The sequence below is a fragment of the Ascidiella aspersa genome, chromosome 2 (genome assembly GCF_963924565.1).
Source record: "Ascidiella aspersa chromosome 2, kaAscAspe10.2, whole genome shotgun sequence".
In the NCBI taxonomy this organism is placed as follows: Eukaryota; Metazoa; Chordata; class Ascidiacea; order Phlebobranchia; family Ascidiidae; genus Ascidiella; species Ascidiella aspersa.
Window position 1 is genome coordinate 26,722,716 of NC_139448.1, and position 24,385 is coordinate 26,747,100.

General features: G+C 37.1%; 2 protein-coding genes and 1 long non-coding RNA gene across 3 annotated transcripts; all 3 read right to left on the bottom strand.

Moving 5' to 3' along the window:
* Positions 1–231: 231 nt before the first annotated feature.
* LOC146164581 (GTP-binding protein Di-Ras2-like) lies at positions 232–8,680 on the bottom strand. Its single transcript, XM_083382341.1, has 3 exons — positions 7,899–8,680; positions 6,572–6,742; positions 232–2,057 (listed from the first exon to the last, which is right to left on the bottom strand). Exons 1-3 carry the CDS (start codon positions 8,034–8,036, stop codon positions 1,764–1,766), a joined length of 603 nt encoding a protein of 200 aa, XP_083238467.1. The 5' UTR covers positions 8,037–8,680; the 3' UTR covers positions 232–1,763.
* Positions 8,681–14,889: 6,209 nt separating this feature from the next.
* LOC146164582 (uncharacterized) lies at positions 14,890–16,464 on the bottom strand. The gene is made up of 3 exons (XR_014494554.1): positions 16,352–16,464; positions 16,152–16,264; positions 14,890–15,581 (listed from the first exon to the last, which is right to left on the bottom strand). It is a non-coding gene; the product is annotated as an uncharacterized LOC146164582 (long non-coding RNA).
* Positions 16,465–18,239: 1,775 nt separating this feature from the next.
* Positions 18,240–22,722, bottom strand: LOC146164583 (serine/threonine-protein kinase 36-like). The gene has a single exon (XM_083382312.1). The coding sequence runs from the start codon at positions 22,712–22,714 to the stop codon at positions 18,983–18,985; it is 3,732 nt and encodes a 1,243-aa protein (XP_083238438.1). The 5' UTR covers positions 22,715–22,722; the 3' UTR covers positions 18,240–18,982.
* Between the last annotated feature and the right edge of the window lie 1,663 nt (positions 22,723–24,385).

Here is a 24,385-nt window from a genome sequence, read left to right on the forward strand (position 1 = left end):
GTTGCCAGTGAAAAACCAAACATAGAAACATGTTTGGCACGCGAGTTGTTGGTATTTTGACATTATTTTTAAAACTGGCACACTACCTCCAAAAGGTTGCCGACCCCTGTCCTATATCAAACAGTGGTTAACGGCTTCGCTTTAAGTCGCTAATAAAAAGTTCATACAATCGATTTAATATGTGCCAGCATGGATAAAATTCCTAGGTTTTTAAAATTGTGATCGAAAACAAATTAAAGTTTTTTTTTTCATGCGCAAAAAACACAATTCTGCAAAATATAACTTGGTAGAATATGCAACTCCAGTGCAGTTCATACATTAAAGTCAAACCAAAGAAATATTGCGAAAAAAGTAGTGCTCAAAGCGAAAACAATAAAAGGAAAGGAAAATCATATTTGACTCTTTGAAGTATTATTAAATCCTAAAAAAATATGTTCGTGTTTTTTTATCAATAGGACCATCCAATGTTGTTTAATAAGTTTGCTGTATTTATTTTGAACTTAGATAATAGCCAATTAGCAAAACGGTATCTTATGCAGTATTTATATTCAATAAAATACCTACCTTGTTTATCAACATCATAAAATTTGTTATCAAAAGTTTGTAGCGAAGCTATGTGAAAAATCAATGCTTTAAGACATTTCCGTGAAAGATATTTTTAAATATTGTACGTAGGCCTAATCTTTTTCTTTATCGTTAAGTTTAAATCGTTTTATAAACTAGAAGATGGTAACTTTTTTTGTTTTGTTTAGGGAATAAAAAAATAAGGACGCAGTGTAACCTTAGACCGCAATAGTATTTCAATTAGTCAAATCACGATACAGGAAAAAAAAACAAGTTAAACAAAATAAAGCGTTAAGAAATGGAAAGGTTTTTATGAAAAAGAGTGTAGTAGAATAGATCAATCTATAAACCACATGTAATAAAATAGGATTACGTGATGCAACAGCGCACATTGTAAGGAAATGGTAACATATATAAAGCATTTATGGATTATGATTATTTCAACATTGCAACAGATGCCAGTCTTGCGTATTTGGACCTTATTACAGATTAACACTGATTATGCTAGGATTTATGTAAACCGTAGCTGTTGCCTGTACACATTATGGTTTACGCGTCAGTGGAAAACCACACTTTTCAAAAACTTCGTTAGAAAACTGTTAAGAAGAGAAATCGCAAAATGATTAACAAAACAGAAATCAATCGAAGGATAAGGCAGTGTAGGCATAATTTGTCGATGGCGCTCGTTTGTCTTAAAATAATACGTCTTCAATCAGGGGTCCCCAACTGAAAAAAATCCAAACATTATTCCACGTTTTTAAAACGTCAACTGAGTTTCCTAACCTCAAAGAAAATCCTTATAAAAACATAAAAAGCCTAGCCTATTAGCGTATGTTGGTTATTGCAGAACAGTGTTTTTGCCAATTATACAAAAGGAAACGATTTACGCGATTCGAAAAAAAACATCTGTTGGAGGCTCAACATCTTTCAAGACGCTTTAAATAAATTAGAAAATTGAAGAGCATATGTTGGACAAAAAGCATGCAATAAATGCCCAATCAAAGTTATAAGAGACAAAACAATGATCAAAATGTAAAACCGAAAAACGCAGGATATTTGCGCCAAACGATACGATTTCCAAGTCGGAGACCCCTGGTTCTGGACAAAAAATGCAAGTGCAAAACTAGAGTTTCGAGACAAAGCCTAAAACTGCCTCGATATCATTCCAAATAAAAACAATCCAGGCCTGTGTCATATAATCACACTATAACGCAGCCTCTTTTGATTTTTTCGGCCCTGCTTTCCGATTTGCGTTTCGAGTCACCAATCTCCTCGTTGATGGTCAGCACTTGCTTCTTTTCGAGCGACAGAAGCGTCTTAAACATTTCGTTCACGTTGAAGTTAGTTTTCGCCGAGGTCTCGATGAAGGCGCAGTTCCACATGCTCGACAGCTGCTTGCCTTCCTTCTCTTGGACTTCGCGCTCGTTTTCGTCGCACTTATTGCCGACCAGAATGAGGGGAATCCCCGTCAAATCGCCCTTCACCTCCAGGATCTGAAAACGTGGGATGTCGTTAGCGGAACCGTTGTAAAGTGGACATAGAGCGTTTTGCCCTATCTGAACATATTGCGTCTTAGCCTAGCTGTCCATAATGCAGCTTATCATACATCTGTGCATAATGAAGCTTAAAATATCTGTACATAACCCGATATAAATTAAAAGTGGCTGTTAGGGAAACTTGAATAAATATTATGTACAAAAATAAACAGCAGTTTCAGTTTTTCAATTCATCTTTGTAAAGCAAAAATAAACTGTGGGTTACAATCCGCTATTTTTCGATTACCTAATCATTGTTAAAAACTTAAACAAATAAATAAGACTTCGAGATAGGTGTTTGGTCTTGCCTTGTAAATAATAAAATACACAAATATCGACTCCCGCTTTTTAAATGCAGCACAATACATTATTTGCTTCATTCCTGAGGATGCTACCTAATTGCTTTGACAAACAAAGAAGTAGCTTAACAAATGGGGATTCTCCCCACACGGTATTAATAAATCCTCCTATTTTTTTAACTTGATTTAACTTTTTTACATTTACAAAAACGTTTTTTTAAATTAAAAGCCTACATCAGGGTTTCCCAACCTTTTCAACCGTGAATATATAAACCAGTGATTCCTAACACATTTCATTGCTGCACTCCTTTTAAATCACCAACCAATTCTCGCACCACCTTCTATAATTACTTAAATCACAACACCATTGTAATTTTGTTTTTATACAATTAACTGATAACGCAGAAACATAATTCCAAAATGTGAGTTGGTTTTACATTTAACTGAGCAAAGAATAGAATTACAGTAAAACATTTTCTTGTCTTATTCAGTATCCCCTCACCCACATAGAACAGTTCTCGGCCCTTTAAGGGTGCGAACACCCCTGGTTAAAAAACCCTGCTATAGACAGACTTTTTAAAATAGTTTGTTAGCCCAAGTGGCCATGTACCAAGAAACAATTTAAAAGTCCACAATAATCTTAGTATAAAACAGTGGATCCAAACCTTTTTTTAGTCACGGACCCCTTTGAAAGGAATATCAAGCATACGGAACCCTAACATAAAACTAACCATGCCAAATCATGGAACTGTGGTTTGGTTTTCGAAAAGCCGTACGCATATCATGTTGATTATTCTGACGACTTCCGTCTTTGAAACTTTTACATTAAATTCAAGGTGTAACAGTTACAGTTGAATCAGCAAAGTTAGAGATATTGAATTGTTTTCCTGGCGATAAGCGGCTTGGTCTTTTAAATTTTACCGATTTTATGCTGATATTAGCCACTACTTTTCACCAAGGGAAACACTGATTTTTCTTAATACTACCGCGCCCCAATGGAACAGTAAATCCGTTTAAAATGCATTCTTTATTAAATTTTTGTTTTTTTACAATTGACTAAAGCACTGGTTCTCAACCGGGGTGCCTTTTTTAATGCCCAAGGGTGCCAAGAAATATTAAAGAATCTTTAAAAATTAAAACTTTCTACGTTGTGCAGAGTTGATGTGTGTTGCTCCAGTTCTTTTATTGTGTCATTCTAGTGATTTACCTACGGACAAGTCTTGTAGGGGTGCCGCGATCTATTTGTTATTTCTGATGGGTGCCGCAAGCCATAAAAGGTTGAGAACCACTCGGCTAAAGGTAAAAAGTCTGACCTGTTGCTAATGCGTCGCGTTAAAATAGGATACCGTACATTGTGACATCATAATACCGGCTATACGTTTTTTAGGTGAACCCGACAATCAAAAAACAAAAATAAACAAATTTCAATGTTTAAAGTTATTACATTTGGCGGCTCTATTTGGTCTTAGTGCCCAACAAGTTATTGCCATACCTTTAAAAAGTTTGGTGTGTAACGAGTGAATGTTGAATTTGTTATCGAAGGCGACTTACAGAAATGTAGTCTTCAATCGTAAATAAAAGCAACGAACATAATGAAATTTTGTTCTACTTGCGGTCCCTAAGGGAATAAACCTCATTATTGAGTGGGAACATTGTTAGAAGCGTGGTAATGAAACAGAATACACGAACAAAGGTATACGCTGCGTAAAAGATTAATTTCAGTTGCTACGCAAATGCCCATGGGTCACCAGACAATAGCTTACAATGCTTATTGATATATTTGTATTGCTATTGTTCATATTCTCTGTTAGCTTGTAATACCGAACGCGTTTATTCTGCTTGATTGTTGTTTTTCAAAAGTTGCCTGCAGCGCAACGCTGGTCGAAACAATGGACTTGTTGTAAATGATTGCCCCATTGTGTGTAAACAACTCCCGCCGGGAAGGCAAATGTTATTGGTACCAAAAAAGTCTAACATATTTCTTTACAATTGACCAAATTATATTTTGTATATAACTCGAAATATAGTTATCGTGGTAAACAGTTAGATTGATCTGTTGATCATCTATTGCAGTGCTTTTCAACCTTTAAAACAACCGTAGTACACCGAAAGCCATCGCAGACTCACCGAATCTGTTGCACTTAAAAAGAACCGTTCGCCTTTTGATATACTGGAAAACTTTTATCCGCACAAAACATGCACAGTAAGTGTGCAACCTTTAGTCTTCCTTATTTGAAAAATAACAATGAAAGGGTTTATATATTAAAAGCGAGCCTTAGCCGATATAAAATAGATAGCTTAACCTCAATAAGCTGTAATGAACAACCGAGGGGCTTATTTGATTACTGTAATAGGCTACACATAACAAAAAATAATAATAGGCTTGTCCTATGAACCAGTTTCATTCGGACAACCTTTGTCATCCGCATTACAATTTGTAAGTATTTACTGCCTCTAGCTAGAAAATGGGTGGGTAACCTACAGCCGTGAATCATCCGTACCAATGCCCCATAAATGTTGGCTATATAACCGAAAAAATAATTTACCAAATACGTTTTTGGCGCTTTGCGCGAACACTTTGCCCGCACAAGTGTTTGGTTTCGATTCAATAAGTGTTTAGTTCTCAAGTCCACCATGCAAATTGCTCTAATAATGACAGAAGTGTTTGTTTTGGAATTTGTAAATTTTAGTCAGGGTTTGCAGTGTTGTAATGACTTAAGTCAATAACTTGACTTTGACTTAGGTCACTGTTTTCAAATAACTTGACTAGACTTAAGTCGTTTTGGTTGATACGACTTGATTTGAATTTGGGTTAAAATTAAATGTTTTATGTAATATTTTATTATAAAGTTGCTATTTATCTTGAGTTTTGCACATAAAACCATTATATTGCTACTTGTCGTTTTTTAATATTTTTTGTTTTCAATGGTCTATTGTTTTATTAATATATTGGTGGTTTGACTTGAAGATGAGTTGCTCTAATAATGACTTAACTGGGACTTTTATATTTTGAAAAGACTACACTTAGATTGTTATTTCACAAATGACTTGACTAGGGCGTAGGTCATTTCAACATGACTTGTTAGCACTGATGGTTTGTAAATGCTTAAAAAAGTACCGGTAGGCTGTTTTCGTTTGTAACTCAATTTTATCGATATCGTTACTTTGTCATTATTTACGTCAGTTTGGTACAATTCGGGCATTCGCAATTTTTGCCAACAAGGTTGGGAGTCGGGATTTAAAAAACTAAGAATAGGATATCTGTAAACTTATTTTGGGTCGCCATCTTCTAAATGCGGAATTTTAAACTAAAGTCCTCTGTAAGGCAGATGAGACGTTGTAAAGCTGTAACCTTGCTTTGGCAAGTGCCACTATCAAGGAAAAAATCTCCTTTGTCAATCAATACCAAAAATTAATTTACTAAAAGTAACCGTTTAAATATAATTGTATTAAGTTGTTCAAAATCAATATAATAGGACTCTTAAAACCCTAAAGAACGCTTTACCTAACATCAAACCCAATCCCTAAGTAGGCTATATCACAAGCTTCCCTAATAATTTCAACCCTAACCCAATTTCCGTTTAAGGCGTTATTTTTGCCATTTAGGCCCTATTTCGATTTAGGACGTATTCCGACTAATATAGATCTTATTCTGTCATGGATATGACTGTCTATTAGGCTTTATTGGATATGATTGTCTATTAGGCTTTACTTTGCAAAACAAAGTGTGATAAATCTATAGTGAAGTAACCAAATCCCTGCATTTAAGATTTATTCAACGTTTTAGTGTAGGTATCAGTAAAGGTTGTGTCAGAGTTTAAATTAAAAATAAATTCTGAACATAAACTAAACAAACCCAATCACTTGACAGCTTGCGCCAGAACTATAAACATCAAAAAGATGTGAAGAAAACAATATAAATAAAGGCTCAAAATATCAACTTTAGCGCTCTTGCAATGTTGGGACAACTCAACATCAGCTACAACCTTCAGATGTGAAATCGTAGGTAAAACAGTCCTACATTTTAATAAAATGGTAATGTTTGTTTAATAAATAAAAAGCCTAGAGGCATCTAATGCAACAGCAATAAAAGGCTTCCATGCACTGTGCTCCGCCAAAAGCGTAGCCTATATGTTTTGCTTGAAAATACCAAAAGCAAAAGGCGGCCCTCACCTGCTCATATACGTGCTTGAGATCGAAGAGTGTTTGCCGGGTTGTGATCGAGTAGACGAGAATAAACGCGTGGCCTCTGCTGATCGACAGCCTTTGCATGGCGGGAAAGTGGTGAGAGCCGGCCGTGTCGGTGACTTGCAACGTGCAGAAGTTCTTGTCGCATTTCAGCATCTGTCGCACACGCAAGGGCGTGTAAGTATATGTAACAAGCAAAAAATGGACAGCCTTTTGGCTTTTATTTCGGCGTGGCGGCTACACGAAAGTATGGGCTGCGGCAAAACGAATTTAACTCATATTGATCAGAGGAGATGGATTGGACGAATTAGGGCGTCTTCCCATTAGCCGTCTTGAATCGATATTTCATTTAGTCTTAAGTAGTTGGCGCAACCACAGTTCGGCCGAGATTGTTGTAAGATATAATTTCAAGGAAAGCATCTATAGGTAAGAATTTAACACAGTCGACTCAACCCTTTGAGAACTCGCGGTCCGTCAATGCAAAAATGATCGTTACGGCGCTGTAAAACAGCAACCAACTAACAACGAGATAAATTATCAGAGTATATGCATTATCGCAGCACTTCTATAGTGACATACGAAGAAATGCGTTTCAAAATCCAAACAGAAACACTTGACTAACAAGTAGGGGAAAAATAGCTTTTAAATTACTTTTTTAAAGAAAAAAAAATTGCCTATACTAAGTTCTGAAAGACGTGATGTCTTAAAAGATAAATTCAACATTTTCACATTTGAGTGATTCTTATCCAGATTAAAGCATTTTTGTATTTTTGTATTTTGGCAATGAATATTTGTAGCAATTATGAAAATGACAATGTACACTGATATTTCTACTCAACCACATTACAGATTTTTCGATTTTTTTATCTTTACGTCGTTTTGGTGAAACCTGGCAGTAATGCATACATTTTTTCTCACAGGTCAAGTTTGTTTACGGTAAAAGGACAATTGCCCCGGTATGAAAGATTATAATCCTTAAGCACTTTAAGCACTAAAAAAATATCAACCTAATATTTTGCCCTGTATAAGAAACAAGCGTATTTCAAATCACTGTAAATTCCACACACGTGTTCGACTAGGTAGCCAGGAGTGTCGTATCAAACAAGTTGACCAATATCCATATCCAAATATTAATACTACTACCATATCACTCACGAAATGTAATTTATATTCGGATTACTGAAATTTACCTTTATGGCATGTAGTCTATGTGTACTCGATCACTCGATTTATGCCCAGCTTAGGGTAGAAAAATGGTTACATTCAATATAACTCTTACAAGAACAACTAGTTGTGTCCATGCAGAACCTACCTGTCGGTAATTGTCCTCCACAGTGGGTGTGTAAGTTTCACGAAATGTGCCTTTCATGAATCGTTGAACGAGGGAGGTCTTACCAACGCCACCAGGACCAAACACCACCACCCTATAATCTGTGCTTTGTTCAGGCATGGTATATCCTCTTTATACGCATCTGTGTAAATCTCGCTATATAACCGCCTATTAAGAAAATCCGGCTGTGTTCCGACCAGTAGGCTTAAACAAAGAAGCACGAATGAACGGGCTTGGTTTAAAGTATTCAATACATAAAAGGCTTCCTAAAACTAGTACAGCTTGCGCCTGGGGGCCTTTATGCATTAGGACAAACCCTAGACGAAATTATATACTTGTAAGCTGCTCGCATGCTTACCTGAGGCCGACAGCGTGACGAGCCCGTTACTGGGTGTTTAGTACAGAGAAACGTTTACCTGACTAGTTCCTTGACCTGGTCGACAAGGTTCTCAGCCATACTAAGCTACTGGACTTGCCATCGGACGAAAGTTTCTTTAATGGGTGTAAAATATTTACCATTAGGCCAACTGCTTGCGACTGACAAACGTCATTGTCTGCTATGCATGATTCTCAGCTTGCCCTGGCAAGGACCGAACGGCCATAAATTATTTAGGAAGCTCATTCACTGAAGCAGACTTGTTGACGGGGGCACATGCATTCGGCGACACAGCCTAATCAAGCCGAGCGAGCGAACTTAAGCCTGCTGAAAGCGCCTTAATTTTCTCTCTTGAATTAAAAAAGAGATATTTGCCTGATTCGCCTGGGATATCAATGGAAAGTCTAAAACTCCAAACTAGATTATAACCAATTCGTCTGCATTAGCTCATTTTTCAAATATCTAGCGTGAACGCAAAAGCTAGGTCCCTGCAGCAACGTGCGCGAGAAGTAAGTGCCTTGCTAGCGACCTAGCGTCTTCGCAACATTTCGACTTTTTCTTTTCGCGAGCCTATATCGAGGGCTGGAACAAAATGGAAACGTCGATATCGATTGCAGGCGCTTGCGCTGAAAAGTCGAATTGCAAGGTCTGAAGTATTTATGTCAAAGCTCGGCGCGGAGATCAATGCTGACGACAGAGTGCGATCGATTCTCACGACTTTTCCTCCAAACAGAGTTTCTTTGAATTTTCCTTCTTCCCAGCTTATAAAGCATGCGCGCACAGCCGTTCTTGATGCTGCTGGGAACTTGCTGGGTACGGTCGTTTCGGCTCGGTCTTTTTCTCCTATTCAAACACGCAATCTATCACCACGAATGTGTATCGATTTGACAATTAAAACTCGTCTCTCGAATAAATTGTTTCGCCCAATAAACGTTGCCTGTTTTTTTCGCCAGGAGAACTTGCATCGTTAAAGGCCATTTGTTTACCAGCGGTTTATTTTAAGTCATAAACGACCGTCGACCGGTACACTTTTCGCAACCTTTTATTTTATCTGATCAAAACTCGTGAATGAGTCATTGGTATTGCGTTTGGTGGGACATTGTGACAAAATGTCAAGTACTCAGATGACGCAGTTCACTATACAGGTTGATCTTTAGGCGAAAGGTGATGAAGGACGCAGCCAACGAACTTTACAAAAACTTTTACAAAATTAACGAAATGTTTCTTGTGAACATTAGATGTGGATAACCTTCATTAGTTTTTACGTAATAAAAATGCCAAATCCTGGAGACAGTTAATTTCAGTTTCTTATTGCCTCGCCAATTTTCTACAAGGTGTTTCAGTTTAGCTGTTAGTTAATTTTATGTGTATCTTTAAAACCTGAATTTCGACGAAAGTTTATCCTTGTTTAATTCTTCGCTCACGCAGTTACCGACGAAAGGTCAATTAATGCGCAGTTTATTTTTGTAAATAGATTAATTGCGTTAACGGCTAGTTTGATATAATAATATTTCAAAAATGAGAATGTAGCTAAACACGGAAGAATCTGTCACAGCCAAAGTAGGCAAACTAAGATAAATAAACTCGTTAAACCACAAAAAACTGGCCAATTGTGTTTGATAACCTTATATTGCGTAAAACCATCGTGACGTTGTTAGGTTGAATTGTTTTTGACTGCACATTATAAAATAAGTGTTAAGTTCATTAAAATACCGACAAATGCAAAATATTGTTAAGCGTGATTTCAATACTATAAGGCGTGGGCTACAACTTTTTACGTCTACTTAGTCTTAGATTATCCTATTTATACCCTCCATTAGGCGTTTACGTATATTGAAAACAAAAAGGTGAAAAAGATTAGGTTGACATTTAAAAGGATGGGTTGATATTTACGAAAATCAAGTTTAATTTCTAGGCCTCAAATCATTTCACAGACATCATTTTTACAAATTTCCAATGAACGTTTTTGATTAAAGTCCTGGTTACTAATAAGACTGTGATAACTAACGCCAATCCATATATTTAACACGCCCTAGTATGTTAAATTTGGTTTTCAGGTGGTATATTTTGCCTCAAAATTATTCTTATACTGTTATCCCCTATATAGTGCCCTGTTGATTCGCAAAACAGTTTGGTAGGACGCCATGTCTTAAAAATCCTTTTAAGGAAACTTTTATTAAATTTATCTTAACGGTACCTTGATTAGGTCATCATGACACCGATTAAGGCTTACCCGAATTTGTTGAATAGGCAAATCCTCGCCTTAGTTATCCTTTTTAACAAAAATGAACCTGATGACGACGAACAAACATTATTATCAACCTTATCTGAAAAATGCGAAACTCAAATAGGCTCTTTTTCACATATTCCTCAAAACATACTAAAATAAATTTGATTGGAAGTCGAAAAACGTTTTAATTTGTAATTGTGAAGATATTTAGTTGTGCAAAAATTGTCAGTAAGGCATGTCTGGTGGTATAATTATGAGGTACCGTACCTATAAAAACTTTAAAATATCAGACCTTGTTGAAAAATACAGGGTGATATTGTTCATAGATCGGATATCTAATAAAATTACGCTCTAATTGCAAGCGATTCAATATAAACTTGCCTACCTGCGTTGTAATGTTTATCGGATAACATTATGCTTATACAGTTTGGGCCTGCATGAGTGCACATATTGCGATAGGCTTACCAAACGTTCCTTTTTAGCCAGGATAGTCCCGGATTTTGGGCTTTCCTGGATTTTTGGCTTTGTACCGGCGCCCGGTCAACCAAAAACGTCCCGCTTTAAAACCAACGCTTTTCTACATAACACGGATATTAAAATGCTGCGATTAATCTTTCTACCCAACTAGAGCAGACCTGGTTAAAATTCGGCCCAAACAATTTAATGAAGTCCGCGACTTTTTTCTTTCAAACATTTCCTCGGATTTTTCGTGCTAATTTGACAACGCATCTTCCATTGTATCCTAGTGTGTGTTACAGTAAATGTTCACTCTAAAGACAATAAAGCAGGCGGTGGTCTAGTAGTCGGTCGGATGTTTGCTTTTGGCTCACTTTAGTAGGATTCTCTTCAGGACCGTACAAAAGCAACTGCGATGTCACGCTGTGCGTCGCTTTTTCCTTATCGCCTGAGACTGCTATGTTTGTAAGTTGGCCTCTTTAACCGCGCAAAACTTTTCCATACATAGTTAGCGCAGTTATCTGCGTGATCGTAAAAAATATTTAATGCTTAATGACTGTTTGCATTCTTCTTATTTATTCGATCCATTCAGACACAACTCATAGCATTGCTTTTTAGGTAAGAAATCATTTTTTATTTTTTATTGTATTAGCAAAACGCAAAACTATCTAATAATTTGCTATACATAAGAATTAGATTTTATTAAGTCAACCAAAAAAATGTGATATTCTATACCACGCCATTCCATTAAATACCCCTTCTATTAACCGTTTTCATACAAAATCAGCGGCACCAGTGCCTTTGGTTTTTTTACAATAGTCCGCATGTTTTCGATCACCGCGAAATGTTGAAAAACACATCACAAGATTTCTATTTACCAAAAGTTATTACGATTTTAAACAATATTTTCGCATTATTTAGCCTTCTGACGAAGATGCTATGCTATCCGTAACATTGCTTTTTGGTTACAGGTGAATTGCCACATTCATTTTTATAATCATCAGCTATAACACGCGAGGCTATAGCAAATTTACACGGACATGTTACAACGTAGTATACAAAAGTCATGACTAGCGTAATAGATTCTTACATTTGTTTAACCAAGCAACATTTAGGTAGACTTCGCGCTTATTGCAGGAGTGCAGTTAACGTAAATTGCCGGGATAACGCCGCAGCAGTACTTCACCAGTTAGACCGTTTGGCAACCTTTCTTAGTCGCGGGGCACAACTAACCTAAGAAAGATCTCCGCGGGCCGTAATAAATTTTAAATGACAATTGTGCATTCAGATACAAAGAGTTGGCGAAACTTCATATGTTGGTAGTTCCATCCGTGGTAGGCAGTACGGCTTTAGGCTGAAAATCCCATCTGCCTTGTCAAATTAGTTGAAAAGTATGAGAAATGGCCTCTTACCCCTATCATGAAGGAAGTGACGGGCCGGATGATATTCATTAGAGAGCCGGATTCGGTCCGCGGACCGTAGGTTGCCCACCCCTGAGTTAGACACTAAACTGCGGTAAATAATCGTTTTAACCTGGGCAACGCCTGGTATTTCGTCCACTCTAAATTTTATTATTCAACCACGTCGCATCACGCATATCTGTTCTCCCTCGCCATCTAGTGCTTATGGGCTTAGGCAAACGTAGCCCTCTTGATCAGAGGTCTCTGAATGAACTCCAGCAAAAATACAAAATTAGAATAACATCATCGCCGAAATAAATCGTAGATTATCGTCGGTATAAAGCTTAGAATAAGAACAAAAAGTTATTACTACCTATAATAGATTAGGTCTAAATCGGAATAATGGTTCTTAACCTTCTATGCTTCGTGGTCCCCTTTGTTAGGCTCAACCCTAGTGACTCCTCTGACTATAAAACAGTCCATCGAATAAAACATACAATAAAACAGTCCATCGAATAAATGCACTTACTTTCTAATATAGTTAAACAAATCAGTCATTTTATTTCGAATTAACTTAGTAAGCGACAAAACTTGTTCTTATACTCCGCCAAGGTACTTCTTTATATTCGGCTCTGTTTTGTAGTGAGCAAATCGAATGTCATTATATACATCGAGACGATTTCTGGATTTCGTTTGATTGCACGCCAGATCAGAAAGTCCAGCTTCGCAAAAATAAACATAGTTGCCATTTATTCACACATTACGATGGTCTTCGTGCTGATTATTGAGTACGAATCTCGGATAGACATCAACAACTGTAGCCATCACTTGTTGTCAAATGGCAGCTTCATTGCAGTTGCAGAAGATGTGGCAGTAATTGCTGTTCAAACTTAACGGCTCTAGCATTCGTCTGTGTTTTTATAACGCCGATCCTTGATTCTAATCTGGCATGAAGTCCATTGAAACAAAGGTTTGTAGGCTACTTTGCCGCGATAAGCTACCTGCCCGCAAAAAAAATAAAATACTTCTGGCAATAATTCTAGAAAGTTTAATTGACAATGTAGGGATCTGCAAAGTAGAATCCAAACGTAATCTACAATAATAGGTTTCCAAACTAAATTCAGAATATCAAATCCTATTATTTTTTTACACAATTACTCAACTTTTATTTTAGGGTGATTGAGAAAACAGCAGTACTATATCGCATAACTAGACGAAACACTAAACAAGAACATAACATGACAGAAACACTAGTCCAAGTTGTTGCAAAAACTTGTTTTTTGTCCATAGTGCAGGGGTCGGCAACCTTTTTCTAGTCGCGGGCCAAAACCAAACTCAGAAAGGTCTCCGCGGGCCGCACAAAATGATAACTACGAATTGTGTTATTTTCATGTTAGAACAACTGTGAATCAGCCGGGCCTCGGATCGTTTTTGCCCTTAAAATGTGTTTAATTACGTTTACGGAGGCAGTGAAGTGTTGGCGCAAAGCACGAAAAAAAACGTTGGTTTGGTTTAAAATTCGAGTTCACACGTCGTCATCCATACTACTAATAAAAGTATAATAAAGGTAATTTTAGGAAACGCGATAACATTTAAAGTTAATCTAGGTCGGTGTTTGTTAATTTTTAAGTCAAGACCCACCTGGCAATCGAAGCGAGCGCGATTTTTTAGGGTATTCTGGCATTTCTTTTACATTTTTTGCAAGTTGTTAGTACATCGCCGAAAAAAAAAATATTAAAAAAGATATCTCCAACATTTTGAATACGTTTTCCGTGACGCACTTAGCAGCCTTGCACGTCGCAACGGTAAAAAAGCGTTGAGCTTGGTGAAAACACAGCAGCAAAACGTAAACAGGACGCCGAATGATGGTTCAAAAACAGGACGCCGAATGATGGTTCAAAAACAGGACGTCGAATGATGGTTTTGCACTTACGTAGTAGTCAAAAAGTATGTGAAATCGACTCGTGTCTAATTTGTCAAAGAGGTGGCGGGCAGGATGAATTACATCGGCGGGCCGGATAGGTTGCCGACCCCTGATCTAGTGAGTACAATGCATAACTATTTTATGTGTGCTCAATGCGTCACGTCCCCCTCTAAATCAAAATTTGCGTTTAAGTCATAAGCCTCAATTGTTTTGCCCTCGCGCGATGCTATGTCGCCTTTTCCGCAAATCGACTTTAAGCTGTAGGCTATATCTGCGCAAAACTTCTAACGTTATAATAGTTTTTTTCGCTTACTTGTTTTATAGTGTCATTGTATGACAGAATATTGCATTTGTGAATGGCCTACCGCAACGTTTTATGCTTCGGTAAAAAAAATAATTGCGCACCCCTGATCTAAAGTGATCAAAACGGATATTTGCTTTAGTTTAAGGTAAAAATTGGTTTAACGTTTTGTTAATAGAGTTTCAAAAGAACCTTGAAATCCAGGTGTAAAACAGGTCAAGAAACAAATCTATTGTAATTCAATGTTTATTTTTTTATTTTTCGCATTAAACGGCAATTAGCGCTATAAGTACATAATAATAACTACAACATACAATTAGCTTTTACACACAGGCTAAGTGCTGTAAATGTTAAATGTTAAAAAAATTACAGTTTTTTACCCTTTAAGGCAGGGGTTCTTAAACTGGGGTCCATAGACCCCTTAGGGGTCCGTGAACTAGTTTTAGGGGCTCCGTGAAGGCCAAATTGAAATATTGGTCTATATTTAGGAAGTAATCAATTTTTCTAAGGAAAGAGTTTAATTAAAAATAAAACTATTTTTGCATTGAATGTCTCTATTTCTATTCTCCTTTTCACATTTTGTGGACTGAAAACTGCAGATTTCTACAGTCTATTTGTATAACGACGTCAAATTATGACGTGAAGCAAAAAAAACAATTTAGGGGTCCGCGGCGAAAAAAATTTAAGAATCCCTGCTTTAAGGAAAGGACAAATTATAAGTTGTTTTCCAATTGTCAAGACATTTTGAAAAAGTTTTGTTCTACAAATCATTTCGATGAATTACTAAAATATCTGTCTCGAGAACAAAAGCCACTCCTGGTTCTCCTGCACAAAATATCTTCTTAACAGTTCTATTTTCGAACAAATGCTCATGTGATTTCTACTTCTAAACATCAAAACTACTTTAAAACAGCAATTATATGATTGGTTCGTTACTTCCGGGTGTTTTGTCCTGTTATGGCCTGACTAGGTGCACACCTGAAACAAAACAAAAAATGTTATCAGCATTATAAAAACCTAAGGATTTCATACAATTCGTATCAGCAAACAATATTCAGGAATCTGTTCGGATCATTTTTGCTTAAAGAGTAAATAGAACTAATCAGTTAAAAGTACCAAAAATATTTTAACCACTGGGGAACAAATCGAAAATATTTTATAAAAATATTTTTTTTTTAAATTGTTTAATATTCAAAGAACTCTAATCATGTCCCGTAATTAAGTCGTAAAACATGCCAAATTTACCTTTTTGGGAGTTCTTCAATTTAGAAGACCATATCCATATATGTTACATATCCCTTTTTAACGAAGTTTCACACTAAATAGCAAACTATGTTGCAGGTCTATTTTTACCTACCAGTATCTAAGGTTGATTCTTTCATTTGATTTTATTATATTTACCTTTTGCATTTATGCTTTGGTTGGTCTAAATCGTAATATACTTTTCCAAAAACAGACAACTTAAAAGCTATGGCACTGGCACCCGACAGGTATGGGATTTTTAACATTATATTTGTTCGATTAATATATAATAAAAGTTATACTAACCTATTTGAGTCCGGATCGCATCGAAGCTGATAGCAGACATCGCCCCCAAAATGGCAATCGGCGGAAACATAACATTTCGTGCTAAACATTGGACAATTTTGTAATTCGTTTGCCTGCATAAAAAAAACAAAAAAACAGTTTAAGTAACTGAAGAACTACAACTAGTATTTACTTATGATTAGTTGATTTTGTACACTTACCGTGGTCCTGATGATTAACTCCGAAATACACATCAACAGAACACAACAAAATATCGCGCGAATCATGTCGATGATCGTGATAGTTAAACTCTTGCCGAGAAGTCACACGCTTGTGATGGATATCGGAGGTATAAAGAAGCTTTATACGTTTTCAGCCACGAATCATCAAAATAAATTTCGCCGACACCGAACCCAGAATACTTACCCGCAAATGGAAAAGTCTGACGCATAGCAAACATCGGCTTCGGTGCGTCACCCTCGGATAAGACACTCGAGACTCGCTCGAAAATGTATCTAATGGCAGATAAGGGGCCCCCGACAAACAGATCTTGTGAAAACAAGTACTCGCCTAATGGAAAGTTAATGCCAACATGTCTAGCAAGTTCAAAACGGCTTAGTCGGTTCATCCGGCTCGACGCGGATGTAAGACCACTTTCTCTTCCTTTTTGTTTTCGTTTCTGTGACTGTTGCCACAAAATCACATATCAACGAAAAAACTGCGCTTTCGTATTGTCGTTTTACGCAAATAATGGTCAGCTAGAAACGACACAACTTAAGTTTGGGCTTTACTTTAAGTTTAGAGCAAAATATAACAGACTGCTGTCCAACAAAATGCATCACGCAAAATTTATTCAAAGATCAAACATTAAAAAAGTGTTTCTAGGTGCATGAATTGGACAAAGAGTCATAAAAAATAACTTAATGGTTGCTTTGAAAAATAGTCTAGGCGTACTTTCACACTTTTACAACGATTTGACCCCGTTTAAACCGGGATGTATACTTTTGTTACTCTAAAGCCGATAGGATTAACTGTTCCTTTCTATACAGCGATAATCGGCTTTACTATTGATTGTGTCAACACCTCGAGGCAGCCCCTTGTGTCATGGAATGCATTTATTTCTGCGACAACGAAAACAAAACGACGTAAAGGCTGTAGTTTAAGGCGTAAGTGATTTTTTTCAGGGTGTAACGGATTTGCCATCTGCCCTTACTTAGTGACTGTGCCCATACCGCCAGTGACAACCGCTTATTATAGAGAGGCCTCTGCTGCATTTCCTCCATTTGAAATTTACTATTTACAAATAACAATGCTTTAAAATGCAACTAATAGTGTCATAACATAAAATGCATCCAGTATGCAACAATATTCATAGCCTACTCATTATATTAGCCGAATTGAGACCAAGTGCTGTTTCCTTACGAAAATTTGTTATGTAAAGCATATATTTAATTTACTGATCGCTGAGATGGACTACCACAGTAATTATAACAACGTCTTTAGTAAACGGCGGTTTTATTTTTCTCAAAGAATAGTTTTGTAGCGTATGATACCCAACCTTTGGGGCAACAAGTGTAATAACATCACAATTTTTGCCGCTTTGAGATTTATCCAGTGGAGAAAGTAAACCGGAATGATCCGGTAAAAGAGTGTCGTCTCAGTAAAAAAAAATTAGCAGGCATGCAATGTACCTTTTTCACCAAGCTATCCCGGCATCTCGTTTACAGTAATGGCATTTAAAGTATTATCGTTTCATATTATTGCACGACATCGACAGATAACAGTAGGATTTCTAAGGTTACCTGGTTTAGATGTCCCGCTATGACTTAACTTTGTTACGCCATCTCTGCAAATTTGCGTTCCGATTAGAGCAGGTTTTTTTTAATTTTTTTACCTCGGGCCTACATTAACATTTCAATTAGGATCCCTAAAACTTGTTCACAGACCCCTAAGGGGTTCATAATCCCCAGTTTAAAAACGCGTCTCGTCTCACAGACAATCGCAATACTAATAAAATATTTATTTTTGACTCAAACGTTTCAACTCAGTTTAACAAAATACGTAACAAATATATAATTATGGCATATATAGGCTACCACATGAAAACTAGATTTTAAAGGCAAGGAAGTTTTTTTTATAAAAAAATGAAGTTAGTTTGCTTGTAATGATAAAGGCAGGATGGTATACCTAATGAAGGTATAAACAATTTAATAAGAATTAGTTTGATTTCAATATCTAGTTTTTATTTTATTATTACTTTAGATTTAACGAAGGACGCAGAAAGACAAGAGCAATAGCTATATACGTGAAATTGCGCTCAATTGTTTGCAGCGAAGAATAAGACAAATAACGAGTATAAGAAAAAACAGAATACAGTGTAAAGGAAGTTCTGATTTCAAAAAACGAAAACTCAAGTTACGAATTGCGCAACACAGCGCTGTTCCTACTGTTTAACCTGGCGCCTGATTTTTTCCCGAGGAGATCCCAAACCCAGGTCAACATGAGGCTCGCGACATTATTATCGGTAGCCCGCGGAACAAAGTTTATTGATTGTCAAAACCTCTATTTACGTGCAATTTAAATTTTTCGTACAGTGTTTTCTTACCAGGTATATTCGGAAACATTAAAATAATTTTATAAACAAACTATAAGAAAGCGTTAAAAGCTAGAAAGGTATATTTAAACAAAGCTTAGAAAAATTGTTTAAAATAAGTTTATAAAACCCTACTGCTCGTATTCCTTGATAACTTAAGATAATCTTAAAATATCGAACGGTTTAAAGATAAATTTTGAGAATTTACAGACACGCTTTCAGTTTAACAACTACAAATTATTTGTTGCACTCATAATAGTTACGGCTTTGAACCGCGCGACATTTCGTCGTAAAGTTTAGCGCCGAGCTTTTTCAGCAGGACGCAGACAAAAACGTTTTCGACGTGATCTGTTGCGAGGACGCTTTCGCTTGCTGTGGGCAAAGAGGGGTAGAAAGATTCCTTTGAAATTTCTTCCAGGAGGGAATCAATTGAACAGCGTAAACGGGACAACAACTGGTTACTGCCGCCAGCATGAAACACGAGCACGTCAACGCTTTTCGCAATATTCTTTTTCATCGCAATAGTCACATCGCTGTTAGTCAGCGATTTTATCATTTCGTCCATGACGCTGTGCTTGGTACTGGTAAGCGCGTCCAACTCGTCCCACTGCAGGAGTTGGCAAAACACGCAGCAAGCTAAACTCTGATCCTCGCTCGAACTCGTTAGGAAGGAGAACAGAATCGGCATGGCAAGGTCGATGCACCTGACAACCTGGGGTTTTAAACTGCCTTTTGAATCACAGAGAAATGGAGGCTTCTCTCGTCCAACTTCTCTCACGCAGTTGGCGGCCACGAGACAGGCAAGCAAGTGACAACTTTTCGTCCGCAGCTGTTTGTCGTTTGAGTTTAGACAAACTTGCGCGGGCGAACCTGAATCTCGGCCGTCGCCAAAAAATATTTCCGATACAACTTCGCCGCATTCCCGCGATGTGTCCGATAGAAGAAGTTGGAGATGCTTGACAAGTTTCACCTTCGCCGATTCGGGTGTATCTGGATCTTGTAGGAAATTGGACAGACAGCGAGCCGCATCGTCACCTTGAGACTGTTTTTCTGAGCAGACACTAATGAATTCCTTGGTGTTGGGAAACTGTATTTCGCTCACAGCAATTAGCAATGCAATTAGCGTCTCGTTCTTGGTGATTTGTAACTGGGAAAAGCGTTGGAACAAGATTGGAATCACGCGCATTTTGGCATATACTTCGGCAAGTTGCTGAAGGACTGTAAGGTCGATTTCAGAGAGAAACGGCACGTAGAGGCAATTCAGAACGGTTGCAACAATATGCGACTGCATTTCGACTTTAGATTGCTTAAACAACGCACTGTCGATTAGCTCCTCTGAAAGAAATGCGAGCAAAGTGAGTAAAACCACTCCATCCGAAGCGCAAAGTAAGGTTCCAAATTCACTTGGTTCCCAGGAAAAAATGTGCAACGCCAAGCAGAGAAATCTGCACACGCCAGTTAAAGAAATCAGCATGTGGTCAAATTCGCTCTTCAGCTCACCACTGCCGCTATTTCGACGAGCGGAAAACACTCCTTCGGTGTCCGTGCTTGCGTGAGTGTCAACGTGTAAAGCATGTGCGAATCGGTACCAAAGAGAAGTCCAGACACCTGACAAAAGGAAGTCAGATATAGAGTCTCGGTTTAGATCTGATATAATTTCCAAGGACATTCCAATAACTCCATCTAAAATACCGTATCCGTTCGGTGGAAGTACTTCAACGTCAGTTAAGTTAGACACCGCCGAACTTGTGACTTCGAAAAAGTCTCCCAAAGGCAGCTGAAAAGTTATGCCCAAACAGCTCAAATTGTGCAAAAGTATGGTAAGGGAAAGAATAACAGTCGGGTTAGTTGAATTGATTAACATGTTGTTAAAGGAATTTAAGTTTTGTGACAAAATAGGGACCACGGCATTAGGGGTTGTATCAAGAAGGGCAATGAAAATGTTTAATACAAGCTGGTCTTCCACATCTCCAATATCTTTGTTTGCATCAAAAATGGTGGGAAGGTGCGAATTAGCAAAATCTGACATCACCATCGCACATATCACCTGGTTGTCCTGACAACATGAAAACAGGATTTTTAGGCAATTTGTAACCAACTCTGGTTGCTTGTGAGACTGTATTAAAACATTTTGCAGGGACTGCGGGTTGGAGACAAAACATGAAGAAATTTGTTCTGTGACCTCTTGCTTAACAGTTTTGATCTTGTATGCAATGACAGGTACATAAACTATTGCTGTCAAGCATGATAACGCAATAACCCTTAGCTGGTTTTCATGGGAGAAGCAAGCCATTTCAAACACACTTTCAGCCATTGCATGCTTGTGTATGCGACCATAAACAGAGGTGGCAACCTTTTTGTTTCTGCAATGGTCACAACTTTCGCATATAAATATTAAGCATAGTAAAGCTTGTTCACTAACTTGACATATTTTCACATGTTCAAATATCTGTTGAAGCACATCTATGGCTTTTGCACCGAAAGATCCAAAACCCTCCACGGTATTTTCAGAATTGACAAACTTTGCCTGAACATTAAAATCACTGGCACTGTAGGCAGTTACCATGGCAAGAACATCTGCCATCAATTCAGGAATCCAAGCAGCTTTGTTTGATAAATACAAGTCAACCAGGTGTGACAGCAACTGAATTGATTTATCAGTTATAGCAATCTCGTCACAAAACTTCCACAAAACTTCGGCATCGCATTTAGTCGCCAACAAATTTGTTATAACCCTGGTAATTGACTTTAACTTACTTATGATGTCTGTGCTGCCACTCAAGAACGATTTAGTGGCCATGTTTAGCTCCTCTTTTATTTTAGCCCTAAACTCTAAATCGGACAGTAACATCATGGGTGTTGTCAGCTGCATACTAGTGGGATCTGTTGCCTCAATAATTTCTTGCCATTCCTCTTCCACTTCTACTTCTTCATCACTTTGACTCAACTTCACGTTGCCAATGCTAACAGGGGGTTTTACCGCAGGTTTTATTTCCTCCACATTGCTTTGTATAGTTGTGTTTTCACTTGTACTTTTTTTACTTGGTGTCTTTTGTTTATGGGCATTTTGAGCCATTTTCTGTCTGGCTTTGTTTAGTATTTTGGACCCACCACCTTTTGAGGATACCTTTTGCAGCTGTTTTTCCTTTTCTTTAATTGACTGAGCAGTTGGTTCTTCTGTCAAAGGAGCAGGATGTGCGTCTTCTCCTGATATTTTTACTTTGGATTTGACATAAGGGTGCTTTAGCAGGTATGGCCATGTGAGACGCTTTTTAGGGTCTTTTGTTAACAGTCCTTTTAAAAAGGTTCTGAAGTCATCACTCATACCCTTTGGCCATTTTATTTCATCTTTGATAATGAGGCTTACAAGTTGAAATATGCTGTTAGTATAGAACGGAGGCTTACCAGCAAACAGTTCGTACAAAATGCAGCCCAGAGACCAAAGATCGGCATTATGGTCATATGGCTTTTCCTCTACCAGCTCTGGTGACATGTAAAGTGGTGTTCCCTTTATGGAAGTTAGTACAAGGGTATTCATGCTCATCGCTCTTGCAAATCCGAAATCACATAACTTTACTACCCCGCCTTTACCAATAAGAACATTCTGCGGTTTCATGTCTCTATGTAAAATGCGATTAGAGTGAATGTAGAACAAAGCTGACAAGAGTTGACATGCTATTTCACACACTTGGCTCTCTGACAAGCGGCCATCATCCTCTAGAATTTGAAAGAGCTCACCTTCTGCAAACTCAGTCACAACAACCAGCTCTTTGGTTGTTTCAAAGTGATCCAGGAGTTCAATGATATTATCATGCTTTAAATTGGACATGATTTCAATTTCCCGCTTCAGATTTTTTAAATCTTTTTCAGCCTTGCCCAGCTTTGGGATGAATTTTAGAGCAACAACTTGTCCAGTGTGTTTTTTCCTTCCTTTGTAAACTTTCCCGAAAGAGCCTTCTCCAATGAGTTCCAAAACATGATATTTCTCCATGATTTAGAAGTTTTATTTAGTTTCTTAAAATAAAAAGTATGTTTTGTAAATAATATATCATTGCACATTTTTACAATTTTTTTAATATATCAAAAAAATATATAACAAAACTTGGCCAAGTTAGAAATTTATATGTTGCACAAATTTTAAAAAATTGTGTTAATTTTCCTTAAAAGCTAATATATTTGTAAATAAATTAGGAGCCTAAATTGTTTACACTATATATATTTACTTAAGTACCCTTTCACTAACTAATTGTGAAATTTAACTTGGACCACCCGATTTTTTCATCAAATATTTAATATCTATAATTTAAAACATTCATATTCTTATGTAAATTATGAAGGGTCAAGCGTGCACGACTTTCCTGAAATAAAGGAGTAACACTTGCGTGCAAAGCATAAAAGTTTGCCAACATATTTTGTCAAAATGGGCTTAGCAGTTGAGTAACCTAATTTAGATTCACAGAAAGTGCAAAAAAAAATTGACATTTATGTAGTTAAAATAGAAAAAAATAGTTTAACCATCTGCACCAGCAAAAATTCACCATATATGTTCAATGTATGTGAAAATCGGATGCATGTTTATTGTAATGGAAATTGGATTTTTTTTTGTAACTCACAGATTCACTTGCTATACTTTTACACTGGTTTACAAATGGATATTAGAACAACATAATTATAAGCCCGCACTCTGTGGCAGGTGCACACCCAACATTTTTTAAAGCAATTTGCATGAACAGGTGGTTTATGCACACTTAAATTGAGTTTGTGATAGGATTCTGAATCTGAGGTATGCATAAAACCTTCATTAGATTTCTGCACTTTTTTATTTACATTACACCAGAGTTGCAGAATTGGGTTAAAAACAGCACAAGTCGGACCCCACAAAATAAACTGGAGTTCTACTCTGACTGAGCAAAATGAACTAATCTTTAAGGATGCCAATCAACAAAATTAAAATAGGTTGGATATACTACAGCAATCCACTCATAGGGTGTCATACAGGTAACCAAACCACATAATGTGAGTCACCGTATGCTATTCCACATTTACGATATACAATGTGTGACATTATAAGTTCGGAACTTTTCTGGGCGCTGGTCTATGAATCCTACCACAACGTTGAAATGATTATTAAGCAATGCATAATATGTGGGTTAGGGTGTCGGTTAGTGTTTGGGTGTGGGTAGGTCAAGTAATATTGTTTAACACTATTACTGGACTCACCCAAACCCAAACGCTAACCGGCACCCTAACCCAAATAATGTTCGTTGTGGTAGGATTCTAGACGAGCGCCCTTCTCTGTCTCTGTGCAAGAATTCCAGACAATCTGGCAATGGACGACATAATACATTGATTTCTACAAAATCTATTAGTTTGGGCATGTATTAACAGAACTTGCAAAAAATAGTTTAAAAGCAACATAAAATGATTTTGGTTTGTATATTTGATGATTAATTTTAAACACTAAACGTGCTAAAACATTTCAAAACAAACTACTGTTTAGTGTTTACCTTAAAGTTCAAGAAATACGTCAAATAGGCAATGATAATTAAAAGTTAACGTACAATTTTGCACCCAATATACGTTTTACACAGCAGTTTCAAACATGTTATATTTTCTTTTAAATTGGTAAATTTCCATAAATTATTTTTTTAAAGCTTACATA

Coding starts and splice junctions, on each gene's coding strand:
- LOC146164581 (XM_083382341.1), bottom strand. CDS start 8,036: ATGCCTGAACAAAGCACAGATTATAGGGTGGTGGTGTTTGGTCCTGGT. Junction 6,743..7,898: donor TGGAGGACAATTACCGACAG/GTAGGTTCTGCA, acceptor CGTGTGCGACAG/ATGCTGAAATGCGACAAGAA. Junction 2,058..6,571: donor TCAAGCACGTATATGAGCAG/GTGAGGGCCGCC, acceptor CCACGTTTTCAG/ATCCTGGAGGTGAAGGGCGA.
- LOC146164583 (XM_083382312.1), bottom strand. CDS start 22,714: ATGGAGAAATATCATGTTTTGGAACTCATTGGAGAAGGCTCTTTCGGG.